An 18,948-nucleotide genomic window follows, 5' to 3' on the forward strand; every position below is an offset into this window, starting at 1 on the left:
AGGTGTTGCAGAGGCCAGTGGAAAATTCAGACACTAAGAGAAGTAGGAAATGACTTTGTTTAGAGCTGGGAAGGTTAATGAGAATGAATTAGAAAGTGCTCTCTGTGTATTCAGCCCCTAAGGATTTGAGCAAAGTTAGAGGGATTTATTTACTGATTATCCAGACTATACAACTGGCAATAAGATTAAGTGAGGAATTTTGGAACATGCTGACATTTCTTATTTGCATCATTTACTATGGAGATCATTTGTCGGTGCTGCACTGAGTTTGTGGTGAGCCAGGGCTTAGTCTGGCCCAGCAGAGACAGATCTGGTACTTCTCATGGCTCCAGGGATGTGGGGGTGAAAACAGTTTAATGTCCTCTTTTGTGTCTCAGAGAGGAAACATCAAGTTTGTCTAGGTGCTTATCAGGGGAGAATTTCAGAATATTTTCCTAGAAACCATTAATTACGGAAAAGAGCGGAGTTACAGGGGACACATTGCATTAGATCAAGTAAAAATAAAAGACAAGGCTGGAATTTATAGAGCCCAGCACTGGATGCTGTACAGAGCTCCCCCACTGCAAGGCCCCTCTGAGCCCATCCCAGCATGCACAGGGATCTGCACACGGATCTGCTGCCCTCCTCCCTCCTCCTCCTCCTCCTCCTCCTCCTCCTCCTCTAGTCACACTTACTTCAACCAGGCTGCTGAGTACCCTGAAGTTACCACCTCAGCTGGAACAAATGAGGAGGGACCACAGAATAAGAGTTCAGTAAAGGATTCATTTCAAACAGAATTATGATTTTAATTCATTGTTCTGGGTACCTACCACTGAAATTTGGTGAAAAAAATGCAGCTCTTAGACACAGACATGTTAAGTTGTAAGCTGCACTTTAAACATGTCATCTCAGCCAAGGTATTTCACTCAGCCCTTGTCTGTGCACTGAGCACTTACTTGCCCCATTTTAACCTTGAAAATAAGAAAATTCCTTGTTCCTAAAGGAATCCTTCAGCTGAGCCTTGTTGCTGGAATAAGGAGAATTTTGTTAGTGACCCTCTCTTGCATGGCTACTGCTAAGGGAGGTAAATAACAGAGAAGAGAGGCAAGGTGGGATTTCACTCTTCCTCTTAATACTTCCCTGATCAGCCTCGTGGATGACTAATTTTCTTGCTTTCTGTTTTCATCCTCTTTGGTAGAAACTCTGGGATTTGTATTTGTTTTGGTTCTTAGGGGACTGCATTCCACAGCCAGTAGCTTTAATCCTTTAATCCTGACATGTCCGGCTGATGCCTCCACCCATTGATTGCCTCCTTCCACAGCACATGATCCTGTTCCCCTCACTAATGGCCACTGCTGGATCAGGCTGCTGGCTCTGGGAATGTGTTTCATGCATTTGGTAACAAATCCACAATGAATTTCAGCCTGAACATCATCTGGGCCAATCATTGCACTTTAAGTCATCATCATCATGATGAATTCCAGGGTAACTCACCATGTTTGTGACTTCCCAATACCCACTCACATGCTTCTACACTGAAATAATAGCAAATACCATGCCAATAGTATCTCATATCCTAGATTTTTTTTCTAATGTGCTCTTATAAATATGGGGCACTTCATGTGTTGTTATGACAAGGAAATTCTTTGACTGAAAAGTTTGCAAATTCCACAGTAGTATTTGTTTTATAAACAAAGGTGCTGTTTTCCTTATGCCAGCCTCTTTCTGCTTTTGCTTGTCCAGCAGTCTGTTCGGAAAGGCATGAAGCAGCTGTTGGCCCCCAGTCAAAACTTGCAGTGTAGGGAGGGTTATGTAAAAGTCCTTTGTGTGAGAGACGTACATAGCAGCAAATGGTGAAATTGGAGTGCAGATTCTTTGAGGAGAGAAAGCAATTCACAGCAAGGTTTCATTTTTTACTTGATTTTTGCAGAGAGCAAAAAGTAGAAGATACTGTAATTAAAAAAAGAAATGTTGCCTTTTCAGAAATCCCTTTTCTTGTTGCAGTGTTGTGGGCAATTTCACACTTCTTTGCACCCAGTAGCACCTGCTGGATGGAAGGGATGTGAGAGGTTGCCTATTTCTTCTTCTCAAGGAAAAGTCTCTGTACCTAGGTTTTTTCTGAGGGATGCTGCTCCAATCCTTGGAAGAGATTTGCAGCTCTCCTAATCCATCTCTTTCTGTGCTTCACTGTTCTTACCATAAAACACTTTCCAAATATTTATTTGACATCTTTTGCTGGCTGCAAAGCTGCTCATCTCTGCCCTTCCAGAAGTGATTTCTTGTGAACTCATCAGTCCCAATTTAATCTTACCTTTTCCCTTCAGGTAATTTTTTACAGAACCCTGAACCATCTTCAGTGGCTTCATGTGAACACTCTCAAAATGTTCCTTAAATTTCTGGTGGTGTGATAAGCAGCACTGGATGCACAATTCTTGTCATGATTTTATAACAGCCAGATATTATTGACTCATGCTGTGTTTATATTGCACTGTGGACACAGCTCCTTTTCTGCTGAGCTGCTCCATTCTCACATCTAAATGATTTATTCCTGCCTAAGGAACCCCATGGTGGGATTCTTGGGGTGTCCTGTGCAGGGCCAGGTGTTGGACTTGATGATCCTTGTGGGTCCCTTCCAACTCAGGAGAATCTGTGAAATCAGATACTTTCTATTCAGAATGAACTCATCTAGATTTTGAACCTGTTTCTCTCGGTCATTGTGAACTGTGTCCTGTCATCCAACTTGTTCACATTCCCTTCCAGTTTCTTCCCATCTGTACCCATAACAAACCCAGGCTATAACCCACCATCCTGAGCATTGAGGCTTTAATGAGCACATTATAAACCACACTCCACAGGAAAGTTCCCTTGGTACAGTTCTCCACTTTGCCAGTGAGCCATTGACAGCTTTTCTATGGCAATGAGCATCCAAGCAGTAACTGCAGGGAAAGCACACTTCCACTGATGAAAATGGCACTTGAGATTGTGGCAGAAAGATTGTGTGTGATACCTGTGTCAACACCTGTAAGATCTGAATCCCTGCTCCAAAAGGAGGTTAGATTGGTTTGCCACAATTAGTTATCAACCTGTGAGATGAAATTAAATCCAGCTTTCTTTGAGTTCAGGTAATACATCATTCCTCCCAGTGTCACAGTTCCAAATCAGCTTCTCCTCTCCAGGGAGAGAGCCTGCCAGATTGGGAATGTTTGGGATTGTTAAAGCCCTGGAGGTACCAGGGCAGCAGTGTGTGCATTCAGCAGGAGGATTTAGCTCATGGTCTGTCCTGGGCAATGTCTGTAGCCACAGAGAAGGACAGGAATAAGTGATTATTTAAACTAATCCAGGGAGTGAAACACTTGTGAACCAAACTGCAGTAAGGGTGTATCATTCTTCTGGGGGTTGTGTGTGAGGGCAAGCCAGATCATAACCTCTGCTCAGAGCAGCTCCAGGCTGCTAATGAAGGCATAGCTGCTGAAAGGGGCAGCCTGTGGGTGGCTCAGTAAAGGGAACAGCAGTACAAAGTCAGGACATGCTGAAAGCATGGAAGAGAGTGGCAAAGTCACCCTCTGTGAGGGAAAAGGACAGCTTCCAAGCTGCCTGGGAAGTGTTCTTTTTCTGCTGCTTGCTTTGTTGTAAATACACAAAAGTAATGTATTGTCATTTATTTGTGGTTCCTTCCAGTAAGAAAACCTCACTGTGTGAAGCCATCATGTGGTTTCAGCAGTCCTCTGGCAAAAGGCACACTATGTACAGCTGAGAGGATCTTAGCTAAATTATATATCCAGCATCTAACTGCAATGAAGAGAGAATCTATTGTAAAGATTTAGGGAAAAGCAGGGGGGTTAGGACAACTGCAGTGTGCTGAGTGTTGGTGCATTAAAGAAAAAACTTACTTAGACAGGGATACATAAAATAGATTTTATATGTATTTTCAGCAGCTGTGAATTAAAACATAAATGCAATCTGGCTGGAATAATTAATTCTCAGGTGGTTGTTGCTGTTGTGAACTTGGAACTGTAAATGAAAGAGCTGAAAGCAGCTTTTAAATGAGCAATTTCTTACTGCAGCCATGGACATATTTTGTACTGCACAGAGCATTGCTTTGCTGCTGCTCTGACTTTTACCCTTGAGGCAGTCACCTTCCAGTGTGCTTCCTCCTGGTCACTGTTAATAGAATGCCTTTTTGATTACAGAAAATTGGTTGATACACTTCTCTAATGAAAATGCCAGACAAATGCTCCTTCTTGGAACTGACATCAGGAATGTTATACAAGACATTCTTAAATATGCTGGCAGCTGCCCTGAATGTAATGAAATCATGGAAATGAGAAGTATTGCTCTCTCTGTGTGGCCATCTCAGGACTGTTTTCAGTGTGTTACCCAGTTTTGCTGTGAATTTCAAAAGGAATCACTTTTCATTAAGTTTCCTTGGGACATTCTTGAACTTGCTTATACTTTCTACAATCAGAAAAATTACCCTGATATCCTAAGGTATTACTCCTTTGTTTTGGATTGCACTGCATCCCCAATACCACACTAAATCATTCCTCTTGCAGCAGAGAGCTCACAATCTTCAGAAGATCGATAACTTTTCTGGTAGAAATGATGAAATCCTCTTGCCACTGCAGCCAGCAGTAAAATTCCCACAAACTTCAGTGGTTTGGATTTCCCAGGCAGTTTTTAGTCTGCTCTTGTAGGACACATCAGTTAATCCTTAGCACATTCTCAGTACAGAAGGTGTGTGCATGCAGGGAAGTTGGAGAGCAGCAGAGCTGTACCTTGGGTTCCTGTAGCACCTTCTCCTGCAGGGATCACAGAGCAGCTTCAGACAGGTGAGACCACAGCAGAGTGCAAGGGATTTCTATTTTTAGTCTTCTAAAGTGCAGGGATGAGCAGAAGGGAAGGATGTCTGGGGGTGTGTGGAAGGGTATACATGGAAGCACCCCTGTGGCTCCCACCTTTCCTTCTCTTCATCTGTGGTTTTTTCACTGGTTGCTTCTTTGTAGCCCTGGTGTGTTTCCATCACATACTCTGATTTGGAGTTTTCCCAGATGAATTCATTTCCTTTACCTGTTTTTTAGCACTCTAGCTTCTTCCTTAGCTTTCTTTGTTGGAGGTTTACAGAACTCCCTAAAGTAATTGCACTTGCATTCCTTTGAAGTAGCCATATTCCATTCCTGTCAACAATTAATTGCAGCATTAAGCAAGAGTCAACTGACTAAAAACCTAGTCCAGATTCATGTGCTGTCACTTAGCACTTGCTGTTGGAACTGGTGAGTTCTGGCTTGGGGATGAGGAGCTGAAAGGACTGGACTGCCTTGCCTGGGAAAGGAGGCATGGAAAGCTCTTTGCACCTTCTTTGTTCTCCCTTCCTGCTCAGCCTGGCCACGCTGGTAGCAGTGGGCAGAGACTGGCAGGGTTTGCTCCTGTGCTTTGCTTTGGGTTTATTCCCTGAGCAGGCTTTCACTGCAGGAGCCACGCTGTAAGAGACAGGGACAGGGGCTGAGGGATGACCTGCACTGAAGGTGGGGTCACTGTGAGGCTCACAGAGACAAGAGCTGCTGTGAAACAATGGCCTGGAGGTGGAATAGGACATCTCTGTCACTTGGGATGCCCAGCCTCGCCAGGCACCCTCATTTCTGGCTGCTGCTGTTGGCACAGAGCTGAGGCAGCTGAGCAGAGAAAGGTTTCTAATGCTTGGAGGGGTCCTGGAGGGCACAGAACCTGCTGGAAGCAGATTTCCATTGGCATGATGCCATGCAAACAAGATGGTTTCTGGCATGAAAAGCCTTCAGTTGAGACATCAAATCATTAGGAATACTATGGCCAGAAGCTTTCATAATAAATTACTGTAAAGTCATGAAAGATTGATCTTTTTTGATTTCAGAGAAAATAAATCAACAGCATGAAGTCAGCTCTGTTACAGTTTCAAACAAGAGACTATTACCCTTTGCCTGAAAGATCAGAGACAAATTACTATTTTTACTTTACATTCTCTTGATGAGGATAATGATAAACATCTGTCACTTTGCTGCTTAGCCAGTTAGGAATCTTATTGCAATCTGTAATTTAAAGAGTGAAAAAAAAAATAAAAGGAAAAAAATACATGAACAAACTGTACTTTATATAGACAGCAAAGAAGAGAAGAAAGAGAATAGATGTCAAATACAGGGGAACTGGGAAGGGGGCATTTTTTTGTCTGTAGTTACTTGGCTAAAATCTGCAGATATATGAGAGATGTATGATTTTTTTATTTCTGTGGTATTTTACAGGGAAAATTACCATGAGTTTTTCTTTAGACATGGAGGCTAAGGAAAATAGTCTTTGCACTGTGACTTTGCACTGTGCATGGCTACGTGCAGTTTATTAACAAAAAGATTAAGGTTTTTAAGGTGGTGTCTACCAATGTTACAGCATTGAAAGCCCTGTTTTCATCAAGAGCCCTTTCATTGTCTTCCACAGTCACAGGATTTTTAGGAAGCACAGCTAATTGTTTTTAAAGATCAGCTGCTTTTCCAGTAATTCACCCGTACTTTTGAAAGGTCTTTTAGAAAACACTCAGTTTTGTTTCTAAATGGTACATTGGGTCTTATTTCTTAACGAAACTAGAACTTAACACATCACAAACATTCCATTTCATTTAGCCTGGACTGACCAAGCTGTAGTTGAAAAGGTTCCAAGTGCTCTACCTGGCAGTGGTGTGTGAGCAGAAGCAGAGCCTGCACCAGGACATGAAACCAGGAATCCCTTCTTGGCCCAGTTTCCTGCAGGGAAAAGCCTCTTTGGTGACATGTTTGCATATTTAGCACTAATGGCCTTTCACTGGTGGGTTTGATACTGATCTCAGCTGCTCCAGAAATCTTTAAAGCACCAGCCATGTGCCAATTTTAGCTAAAAGCTCTGTTGTGAATGGGGCTGTGCTGGCAGGGCTCTGGCTGATACACAACTCGTTCTCCTGGTTGGCTTCTTCAGTTTTTGCCAGTGCTTTCTGTTCCTTTGTGTTCCTCATGTCCAAGGCCAGGTTGGATGGGGCACTGGTGTGGTGGGAGGTGTCCCTGCCTGCAAGGGGGCTTGGAACAACATGAGCTGCAAGGCTGGAGCACTTTGGCTGAAGTCAAAACCAAAAACACTTTGTGCTTCTATGATTTTATGCTTCTAGGTACCCACAGAAGCATACTCAGGTACTCAGGTACTCAGATTTAGATTTTACAGTTCGTGCTGTTAATGCTCTGGCAGTTGTTTTCAGAGAGAAGTTTGATATCAAAGTTTGGGGAACATTGTTCTTTGTACTCTCTGGGTAGAAATTCCATTCTTTTGGCATCTGCAAGCCCCAGACAGCAGTTTGATTTTCACCAAAAGGTTATTATTTTTCTTTTAGGTTTTCCTATATTTATACAGGCCAGACTGAGGCAAAGTATAGGCCTTTTAGCCTCCAGTTAAAGTTCCTGGTATTTAATTAGGTCAGCTGTTTGCATACAAAGAAGTTTTTTTTCTATCCAGTGAAAAAGAGACCTCAAATATATAATTCAGCCTTGAGCATTGGAAGCAATGATGCTTTTGCTGTTATCTTTTATAATCCCTTTGTTTATATAGGTGCTATTCACATCTAACAAGTTGGACACTGAACTGCAAAATTTGTCACAAATAAGTCAGCTTTAAATAACAAAGGTGGGTTTAACCCACAGAAGAGTAAAATTAAAAATCCAGACTTATAGTGCTGCTTTCTTGCATGAGTCCAGCTGGCTGATTGTGAATGGTAAAAGATTTGATAATAAGGATTGCAGTAAGTGATCTGAAATAATTTCTTGGTGTGACATTTACCACTGTGCATCTTTGTCTGAAAACTTTCTTTAACATAAAATTACAAATTTTGTGTAGAAATACATACATGTGCTTTGTGCAAAAGGTCTCATTTGGCATTGAACTTTAAAGGTCCAAATTTCATGATGCTGAACACTAATGTCAAACAAGCCATGACTTCATATTTTAACCTGTCTTTGTATGAGTTATGTTGCTGGATTACTGCAGTGTAAGTCCAGGGGTATTTCCCCCAATATGTTTCACGCTTACTTCAGTCTGAAAGGCTTTTTTTTTCTTTGTAGACTGAAACTGAAGAGAATGGCCAAGCAGATAATTTTTCAATGGACCCCCAGCTGGAAAGACAGGTGGAGACAATTCGAAATCTTGTGGACTCCTACATGTCCATTATTAACAAATGTATCCGAGATCTGATCCCGAAAACAATCATGCACCTCATGATCAATAATGTAAGTAACAGCTACAGTTCTAAATCAGTTCAATGTGTCTGTCAGATCTGTCACTCTCAAACACCCCTCTGGAACACAGCAGCACCAGCAGCTACTAAAGAGAGGAATTAATGTCACACTCGTGGACAAAATATTCCAATATTCCATAGCACTTGGAAGTTCTGCAGCCTTCTCAAAGGGTGGCACACTGCCTTGAGTGCTTATCCCAAAATCCTAAAGAATTCATTTACATCTTAATCAGAATATAAGTTATTATTTAAAGGTAAATCAAGGTGGGGGTGCTTTTGTTTTGGTTTTTATTTGATGTCTTGCTTTTGATATAACAGGAAGAGGAACTGGGAGCTTGGTGTGGGCAGCCTGTGAGAGCAGGAGAGCAGAGTTGTGCTTCCTTGGTTTTCCATCTGCAGGCCTTTGTCAGGGTTCATAAAGCAGTTCTTATTTTGTTTGGGTTTCTTTATATTTTCAGGTTACCATTTCCAAGGAATAAATCTGGAAGCTTTGGACACTGTTGTTTAGATAAGCAGATGTGGTTGGTTGATTTATTGTGTGTGTCTTTCTTAGATCTGAAGATTATTTGGTTAAAACCAGCTTTGAGATACCGTTGTTTTTCCACTGCAGTGAGACCTCAGCCTTCACATCCTGGCAGAGTTCTGAATGGACCTTGTTGAAAACTGAGCTTAATATTAGTGCCACTGCTGCCACACAAATTACTGATGGGACCCAGAGCCCCTGCTAGTCTGAGAGGTCATCAAACCAGGCAGCCTTTAGCAGTGCAATATGCTGGGAGGCAAATGTGATTAGAAGGTAGCATTTACTCTTGACTCAGAGCCACCTCTAGCCTTCATCTGATGGATTTCATTAGCCCTGTGGAATTTGTGTTGCACTTAAGAGTTAGGTGGTTGGACAGGAAATTTCAGTGGGATTTCCTTGTACATTTAATACAAACAGAATTTTTGCATGAGGGCAAGAGATTTTTCATTAAACTTCTTCGGGTTTAGGGGAGTCATAATGTAAGTAATGCTGTAGTCATGGCTGAGTTTTTACAAAACACTATGGGAACAATGGAACTGCTTTTTTTTTCCTGGAAATCAGCCCTGCTGTAGACTTCAGAAGTTGAGTGTGTGTCCTCACTGCTCTTTCCAGATCATTGCTAGCAGCTCGCTGCTTTGACTTAGCCTATCTCCAGTGCCCTTGGAAAGGCTGGGGTTTACCTTTCATTTCATAAACAGCAGAGCTCAGTGAGCAGTTGCTTTTGAAAGCTTACATTAAATTTTCTGCCACTCACCTCCTCATCTGGAATTGTTTAGGGGTCTCTGAAATGTGTGCTTCTCTCTCAGAAGTGAGGTTTTGTGCTTTCAGTCTCATCAGCTGTTGGTGACACTGATAAAACCTGGCAGGCTGGCACACAGAAACCACACACTTAAAATATCACCAAGCTTTCAGCTGACCTCATAGTCCCAAGCTGCATTTGGGCTTCCTAGCGAGCTGAGCCTTACACCTCCATCCTAGGGTTTAAATCTGTGGCAAAGAATCCCAACATTTTAAAGAACTGTGAAAAGTGACATAGAAGCATTAATGAATTTCTTTCTGTACAGCATAGGCAGTAAAATACCATATTGAAAACAATAGGTAAAATAGCAATTTTTAAAAATCAGAGCTATTGAAAAGAGAAAGAAATGGCTGAATCAAGAGTGCTGAGCCCTGCCAAAAGGTTGTGCAAAGATCTGGAAAGGAGTGGAGCTGTGATTGAAGGTGGGTCCTGTGAAGTTGTGTGTGTTCCTTGGAGTATTCAGAAGTCCAACCCATACACCAGGAGTTAAGTGAAAACACTTTCCCTCCCCCTTAATCAACATATTCTGTATATCTGCTGCCCCATCATGTTGCCTCCAAAACTCTGGAAACAAATCGATCCCAAGGAATTTGTTTCCATGACAATTACAACCTCCCAAGTTTTCCTAGAACTTCCTTTCCACTTTGTGGGCCCATAAACAAGTACTTAGAATTCAAGAAAAGTATCAGATTCAAACTCAGTGTACAGAAAATAATTACATGCTGTCCCTGAGCATATTTTGGGGCCTAAGCCTACACTGTTGTGTTCCAAGTGCATCCCTTGTTCTTCCCCTAGGGTGGATGTTGATTACCTTAAAAGAAAATACATTTACCACACAGAACTGCATTGAGTTACCATTACCAATTCAAACATGCCCAAACAAAAAACACATACACAAGTTTGTATTTCATGGTGCCTTGGTATCCTGGATTATACAAGAGGGGTGGTCTTAAGAGTAGTCAGTGTATGCTCCATAAACAGTGCTGATAGTGATCTCAGCTGAGGAGAAAAACTCCAGAGGACTTGGTACTGCCAGACTGCAGCTCAAGGAATGGGTTGTGTTTGCATTTGAGGCAGTGCCATGTGTTGTCTTCCCACTGAGGATGTTCCTTGCCCCATTTCAGAGTGCCAGGGCAGATCTGGGGCACTGGCATTTGGATGCTTGCTATGGTTCAGCTTTGACTGCAGGCCTGATGTCTGTGAAGGAAAATGTTTTAAACCATTCCTGTGAGTCTGCTTTCCAGAAAGGAGCAAACATGAGTAAGCAGCACTTTTCCCTCCATTTCCAAGCTGGAGAAAGTGGCTCTGGTGGGAGATCTTCCTCTGTCTAGTACAGTACAGGAGGGCAGGAGGCTGATCCAAGATCCATCCTTAACACAGCAGTCTTCCCTTTCCAGAGGAGGGAGTTACTCAAATCCTCTGCCAGTGACAGACAGGGACCTCTCATGATAATTGTCACAGGCTGATTTTTTTCAAACAGATATTTGTGGTTTAGCAATGCCTTTACAATCAGCTCTGGCCTTAATCTAATTTTAGGACTTCTTTTTTTGAAGTGATGCCATTAAAATGCTCATTTCATTGAGCAGAATGTGATGCTGTTTAACTGTGATATCTGTTTTTAATGTGGAGTTTTTGGCAATCACAAGGAAAGTAGTGTACTCTGGCTCTTGATCAGTACCATCTACTGGAAAATAGCATGAAACTCATGGAAAAATGTTGCAGGCTTTGCTAAGAATTTGTGCATCTCCTGTCATACGTGAATGGGAAATGACAGCCAAGCCCAGGCAATGTGGTTTTGCTTCCCTCTGAGCTCTGTGCTGGCTGCCTGCTCGTTGCTGGTGACCAGAAAGGGTCCCTTGGCTGTGCTGGCTCACTGCTCTCACTGACCTTGTCTAAACACAAACATTGCCTTAGTCTCACTGTCAGCCTTTAAATCACAAAACCAGCACAAACCCATGAGCAAATGGAGCTCAGGTTTATGTAATCAGAATCCTGGGAATGTATTATCATCACTATCTCCAGCTCAAAAAAGCTTTATGGAGCAAAGCACCAGATGAGAAATAGATCAGAACAGCACCAAGTCTCAAATGCAAGGACTTGGTAGGTCAGCAGTTGGTCTATTTACCACAGTCTTATTTAATCAGAGTACCTCGAGCTTTTTATGTCTCTTAATGTGGCCCAGGTTTCCATAACCAGGGCAGGCATAGCAGGAAATCAATACAGTAAATTAGATTACTTGGAGACTTCTCCCTTCAGTTTGAATGTGTGTGGATGGGTTATTCAGAATCTGACAGACTTGCTAGAAATGAAAGACTCTGTCTACAGTAGGGTAGATTGTTGCTAAGAAAGTAATTGACAGGTATGTCATAAAGCCTGAAAATTCCCATTCCCAGGGGCATTTATATCTGATGGTACTGCCATTTACCTCCCAGTCCTTTAGACATGGCCCAAAATGGCAGCTGGCTCCTGGGAGCTGCTGGGAAATGAACGGTAAGCAGAGGTGTCACCTCAGAGATGCAGAATTGCAGCAGAGCTGGTGTAAGGTAGTGAGAGAAAGTAATTCAATATCCTGCTTCCATTGATCTCCCCTGTATTTGTTCAGCCTTGTATTTTCCATAGAGACTTTTGTTTATTTCTTTGGTGGTTTGGATTATTTTCTTTTCTGTCTGATTGTGAAAAATACCAATCACTTGTTTTTAAAATTTTAAAAGTTTAATAGTAATAAAATGATTATAAAAATAGCAATATAATTAAAGTAATAAAATTTGGACAATTGGGATTAGGACAATATGAGACAATAGAAACAAAGAGTTACAGACAGTCTGGGTACCTCTATCTGGGCAGCATAAGCCTGGAAAAGGACCCACGTTAACAGAGGATTAACCCTTAAAAGCAACAGCCTGTTGCATATTCATACACCTCATCCATGATGCATAAATTCCATTCAAACACAGGATTCTGTCTGGGCAGTGTCAGCTTCTTCCTCTGAATCCTGACGGTGTCTTCAGGGCTGAGCCAGGCAGGAAGAAGTTAGTTTCTTCTGAAAATGGAGCAATAAATTCTCTTTCTCTGAAAGATTTAGGTGTCCTGTGGCTGCTATCTCAGTGCAAGTCATTTCTTTAGAAAAAGTATCTTCCATAGCATAGTTTCTATTTTAACATTTTGTTATAACCTAAAACTATATTTACCACACTACTTAAGAGAATTAATACAGCACAACTTTCTAACATAACACATATAATATTCATTTGAATATTTGCAAAAAGCCAATCATAAAATACGCATTTTTCCCACTGATGGAACAGGTAAAAGAATTTATCAACGCAGAGCTGCTGGCTCACCTGTATTCTTCTGAGGACCAGAACACTCTGATGGAGGAGTCGGCGGAGCAGGCGCAGCGGCGGGACGAGACCCTGCGCATGTACCAGGCGCTGCAGGAGGCGCTGGCCATCATCGGGGACATCAGCACCAGCACCGTGTCCACCCCTGCTCCCCCACCTGTGGATGACTCCTGGCTCCAGCAGGCACGCAGGTGAGCAGCCTCACAGCCTCACAGCTGGACTGCATTGGCACCCAGGACAGGCACTGTGCTCTGTTCCATTCTTTCTCTGACCTGCTGAGATCTGTCCAGCAGGTCGGGTTGTGGCACAGTCCCTGCCCTTGGGGTGGTGTTGGCTTTTTATGCAAAGAACTATTTTATTTACAATAATTTTCCAATACCTATCACGTATGTTAGACACTCTGTCTCTACTCTAAACCAATCCAGAAGTGTCACTATCACAGCAGAAGATGAAGGACAAGAGGAAGAAGAAGGACAGGACACACCCAGATTCCTCCATCTTGCCTCTTGAACTCTCATTCTAAATCCTCAAAATTCTACTTTTTCACCCTGTGATAAATTAACTATTATTCTATTCAAACTATATTTTATTTTATAAAAAGAATAATAACTATTATTCTTGTGGCTTGCAAATCCTCACACAAAGTTGGTAATTGTTTCCATGGGTTAAAATCAAAGGCACAGGTGTTTTTGACCCCGTGCCAAGGTCTCTGAGCCCCCTGCCAGGGTCTCGAGCCATCCAGGGCAGCCAGAGGAGTGTCCTGGGTTCTGACACTATACTATACTAAAAAATACATTAAAAATCCTTACTAAATGCTAAAAAAATAATAATAAAAACTTGTGATTCTTTTCAGGGTCCTGACACAACTTGGCCCTAATTGGCCAATAAGTCAAAACAGCTCACATCAGAGCCCAATCAAGCAATCACCTTAAGTAAACAATCTCCAAACACATCCTACATAAGCACAACACAAAAGAAACAGATGAAATAAGAATTGTTTTTCTTTTCTCTGAAGCCTCTCACTACCTTTCAGCTTTTCAGGAGAAAAACCCTAGGTAAAAAAGTCATGTTCAAAAAATATAAATGTCACAGTGGTCAGCCTGACTGTCTCGGGTGCTGCCACTGTCTTTGTTTCTTTTTATTTAAGGTTGGGATTAAATGTATGAGATGGTATTTTATGTTTGGGTGTTTATTAGTTTTTATCTATCACAGTTTTACAAACTGGGAGTTCTACAGTGCTTCACTCTAACAAACTAAAAATGGAGTTGTATTTCTTTTTCTACAAGGCTTTTTAAGGGTAAACTGTCTAATTAAGAAATTACACTTAAATTATTTTTACTTTTAATTTAATAACTAACTACTCATGGCCTGTCATGTGGATTTTAAAATTTAATTTTACAATACTCAATATTCAAACTTATGAAGAAGAAGGACTAGATTCTGTCTTTAAACTTCTATCTTGTCTTTATATATATTACTATATTCTAAAACTTTAAACTCTAAGTTTTCCACCATGTGATATTACACCCTTCTATTCAAACTCCACACCCCCAATCCCAGTTCTGTCATTCAATTTTGGAAGCCTTCTCCACAGCTTCAGGTCAAATGCAGTGTTCTCCTGGGGGTCAGTACCTGTCAGCACAGAAAGTCTCAAATTCTCACCAACCAGGGTTCCAACAAGATCAGGAGCTCCCTCCCTGTCTGTCTTTTTGGGAAGATGCTCCTCCAGGTCTTACTGACATCTGTGAGGCAAATGAAAACATTTTCCCATATATAATATGGGAATATTTTTATATATATATATATAAATAATATGGGAATATGTTTATATATATATATATATATAAATATACCCACCTATTCTGTGGGTATGTTTATGTGAGCACCAGACAGGATATTTGCCTTGCAAGAAGACCATCCAGTGGACTTACAGCTTCTCTGATGCTTCAAATAGCAGTTGCTTCTATCACCCCAGTTGTGTATCCCCTTGGCCTCCTTTTGCAAGCTGTTATAATAATTCAGCATGTCAGGCTCCATGTCCTAGAAATTCCACTTAACAAAACATTATTAGGACTTGAATAATAAAATCCATTTTATTCACCTCTTTGCTTGTATGCTGTCAGTGGGAAACACGTGTGTCTTAATTGTATGTGATCCTCTGACACTGACAGCAAAGGAAAATGCCAATAAAAAACATCTGTCATAAGTTTTAACTTTTGTTTAAAACAAAAATACATCAAAGAAAACCCAAAACGTGCGCCCCCACCTTACTGAACTTTTCAAATCTCTGATATTTCACCAGATCACCTCCTCCAAGTCCTTCAACTCCGAGGAGACCTACCCTGAACAATCCCCCCACGAGACCTTTATCTGGCCGAGGCCCCGCTCCTGCCATCCCCTCTCCGGGCCCGCAGTCGGGGGCGCCCCCGGTGCCGTTCCGCCCGGGAGCTCTGCCTCCATTCCCCAGTGCTGAAGGCCATGGAGGACCCCCCCAGGTTCCCTCTCGGCCCAGCCGGGCTCCTCCCAGCGTGCCAAGGTAAGAGCTTGGTGTTCCTGGGCGTGCCATGGTTCTCTCCCCTGGCACCGCACACAGACCCTGCACTGCTCCCTGGTTGGGAGGCGAGCGCTGCTGCTGCCAAAGGCTTGTAGCAAAGCAAAACTAGGCATTCCCTGCAGTCAGAGGTGTTTGATGGAAGCACTTTTTAGCACATAGCCTGTTTGAAAAGATAGGAAGATTTTTTCATTTAAAAAACTTCTAGTCAGTCACTTGGAAGACCCTGATTTGTTTGCATTAAGAACCCCAGTTCTGGTTGTGTTGTACCCTCATAAGGGACCAGAGAGAGAGGGAGGTCACCTACCCCCAGGAGGAGAGGGGCAGGGGTACAGCTCCTCACTTCTGCCCTTCTGAACCCTCACCAGAGGAACCAGGGGCTCTCCTGGGAGAGAACAAGAGCAATTCTTGTAGAACCAGTGGAACAAACTGGTAGGAGTCTGATTGTTGTCCTGCAAAGCCAGTCATTTCCAGCCAGTTGGAAACAGTCCCTGGTTGTCTGTCAGAGTACATCATATGGTACCAAGCAATTAGTTAAGGAACCACATTATCTTCAGTGCATTATTTCCTTTCCTTCTCAAGGCTTTGCATTTATCAGGACCTTTTAAAGTAGCTTTGCATATTGTATAATTTTCTATGGCATTGACTGCTTTTTTTTATGTTATATGAATAGAATGTCCTTAATGTTTATTTTCACAATGATGTAATACACTTAATCACATATATATATATATATATTAAAACCTCTGATTCTGAGGGATTCATTAACTTTCTAAATTATGAGAGGCGTGGGCAGATAAGGCAATGTTGGAACAAAGGGGTTTCTCCATTTTTGATAAATTAGCTGCTACATTGAAAGTACTCACAGTTTGGGAAAAAAAAAAGAGCCAGCTAAATAGGAACCAAAATAAAATGTGCACATTTTCAATTTTAAAAACGGTAATTGAGAAGAGAAGCTTTGGAGAAGAATTTTCTTTTAAATAGGTGAGATCTGTCATAGTTGTCAGTAACTTAAATTTGAGGCTCAGTGTTTCTAATATAATTACCCTTTATAATAGAAAGCATAAATAAATGAGGTATATCAAAAGAATGAAGTATTTTTATACATTTGCAATGAAAAGGGCGTTGTTGCATCAATGCCCAGCTGTGAAACACTCTTTCACCTCAGTGGATATCCTGTAGCTTGCAGCAGGGACCGCTGGGGAGAAACCTGGAATTGCCTTTCCAAACTTTGTGCTGGAAGGGAAGAACCCAAGGAGCATCCCCTTGCTGGGAGAGCCTGGGGCTGAGCCAAAGGGTGCTGGCCCTGCAGCTTGCTCTGTGCCATCAGAGGCCACCTCAGAGGGATGCAGGGCTGAGGTGCACCTGTGCCAGCTGTGCCACCCGAGAGAACCATGGCTCCCGTCCCCTGGCCTGCGAGGCGGCGCGTCTCCTTCCCCCGCCCGCCCTGGCTGTGCATGGACGCTGCTTTCCCAGGGTGCCTTGCCAAGAGCATGTCTGCTGATCTTCTTCTTCATGCCAGAGGGCTAGGTGGGATGGAGACCAGGAAGGAATTTTCTAGCACGCAAAAGACACATGGGTAAGCAGCCTGGGAACGCCTCCGGTCGGGACCGCCACTGGTGGCATGAAAAGCAGTGGTGGATAAAGGAGGTCAGTGATTTTCAAATTGTAGCTGGATACAGAACAGAATGTGAGACTGCCTGACATTTTTGTGGAAAAAAATAATCTGCAATACACATCTTCTGGACTAGATCCTAGTTCTCTCTTTTAGAGCTATGAAAGCCTCAGACAGAAAAATCTCAACTGCTAAAGAATGAAGGAAGGGTTTGCTATTCTGCTGAAACTTCAGGTTTCTTCTGCTGACTAAAGTGCAAGGGAGGAAATCCCAGGGAAGGGGCTGCAGGGAAATCACCTGAGGGGGACAGTGTGGCCAGCTCCTGTGCCTATTCAATGTTCTTTTGAGCGCTGGAATTTCAGCTACGCTTGGTCTGGTTTTAATAACAGCCTTTGCAGGATCATAGGAAATTGACTCAGAAAATGGGTCTGAGATATTAAAAGGGGGAAAAAAGAGTTTTGAGGAAGAGTTCTTGTGGAAACTTGAGCTTTTTCTGTGACTTATTTTTGAACTGGGGCGCTGTGCTCTGACTGTTCCACCACCATTTTCTGCAGGGATTCCTTGAAGTGTTGGGATCTCTCTTATCTAGGGAAATAGTTTCGCTTCCTGAGAAGAAAGCAGTATTTTTAAAGTTTATCTCCCTTTCCAAAGGAGCTTTCTGTTGCAGCCCCCGTCCCTGTCACATGGAGCTGAAAATCTGACATGCTGAAGAAATACAGAGTTTCCATTTTCTCCTGTTCTGCCTTAAGATAAAAAGATCATTTTCAGGGATGAGACTCGGACTGTCCTTGTCCAATGAGCAGATTAGCACACGTTTGATGTGGAAAATTTGGCACCTTACAGTGAGATACAGCCCATCTTTGAAAACACTTTTTTTTTCTTCTACTTCATTAGGATTTATCAAAGGAACTGTACAGAAATGGTGAGCTCTCAGCATTCTCTCACTGTTCCTCCCTTAGTGTACAGGCAAAGGAAAAGAGTTAGGAGAGCAGGAAATCATTTTCTTCCCTGCTTCGCTCTGATTCTAAAGCTGGTTTGGGTTATGTGCTCTGAATATTTCTGTAAGGAAACAGAAACTATTTGCATGATACATGCCTCTTTTAATTAATCCCACTTGAGGTGGGTGGATCTCTCCCAACAAAGCCTGTGAGTAAAGGCCCCTGGCTTTAAGGGCTTGATGCCAAAGCATATATGATTTGTGAAATATTCCCCACTGCCAGAATCTGAATTATTCCCCCTCTCTCTTAAAAGGCTTCAGTAGTATTTTGAAAGAAAATGCAGCTGTGTGCTTGGTTTGGTAGGACAGCTTTAGGCAGGCACTAGAAGCACTCCAGCTCACCCTGATGTGTATTTGCCTGCCTGTGTGGAAAGCCTGATCTTGACCAATTTAAGTTCTACTGTGGATGCCTGATTTTTAGCTTTTAACTGTCCTGAATGGGAATCTCAGCTTTGCCACAAGAAAAACAATTGAATTGGAAATGTTTTTTTTTCTCTTGGCAGCAGAGCCCGTGGCGTTTGTGGGGGTGGAAGGGTGCTGCACTTTTCTCCCTGTGTGCTGCTACTGTGGATTCACCAGGGCTTTCCCAATAAAGCCCTGGTCAGGAACCAGGAGATGGTTCCTGACTTTGTCACTGAGACAAAGGGGACCCCACAGGAGGTGAAACCCTGGAGCATGTGTGTCACCCTCAGGCAGGCTGGGGCTGGGGCTGGTCTTTACATGTGAGGCAAGTGGTGGGGAGAAAATTCACATTGTGCTGCTCACACACTGTCCCTGCAATTTACTTCCACCCACAGGCAGCCAGCAGGGAAGGGCTGGTGGCAGCTCTGCAGCTCCCCTTTGTTATGCCACCAAGGCTAATTCCATCACC

At 42.6% G+C, this 18,948-nt stretch overlaps 1 protein-coding gene across 3 annotated transcripts in view; it reads left to right on the top strand.

Moving 5' to 3' along the window:
• The window catches only part of DNM3 (dynamin 3), a 169,478-nt gene that overhangs the window by 138,452 nt on the left and 12,078 nt on the right, over positions 1–18,948 (top strand). For all 3 annotated transcript variants that reach the window (XM_030953087.1, XM_030953088.1, XM_030953090.1), the window contains 3 exons: positions 8,079–8,243; positions 12,879–13,105; positions 15,217–15,450. In XM_030953087.1, coding sequence (XP_030808947.1) covers positions 8,079–8,243; positions 12,879–13,105; positions 15,217–15,450 — 626 coding nt within the window. The remainder of the gene's footprint in view (positions 1–8,078; positions 8,244–12,878; positions 13,106–15,216; positions 15,451–18,948) is intronic.

The sequence above is a fragment of the Camarhynchus parvulus genome, chromosome 8 (genome assembly GCF_901933205.1).
Source record: "Camarhynchus parvulus chromosome 8, STF_HiC, whole genome shotgun sequence".
NCBI classification, from domain to species: Eukaryota; Metazoa; Chordata; class Aves; order Passeriformes; family Thraupidae; genus Camarhynchus; species Camarhynchus parvulus.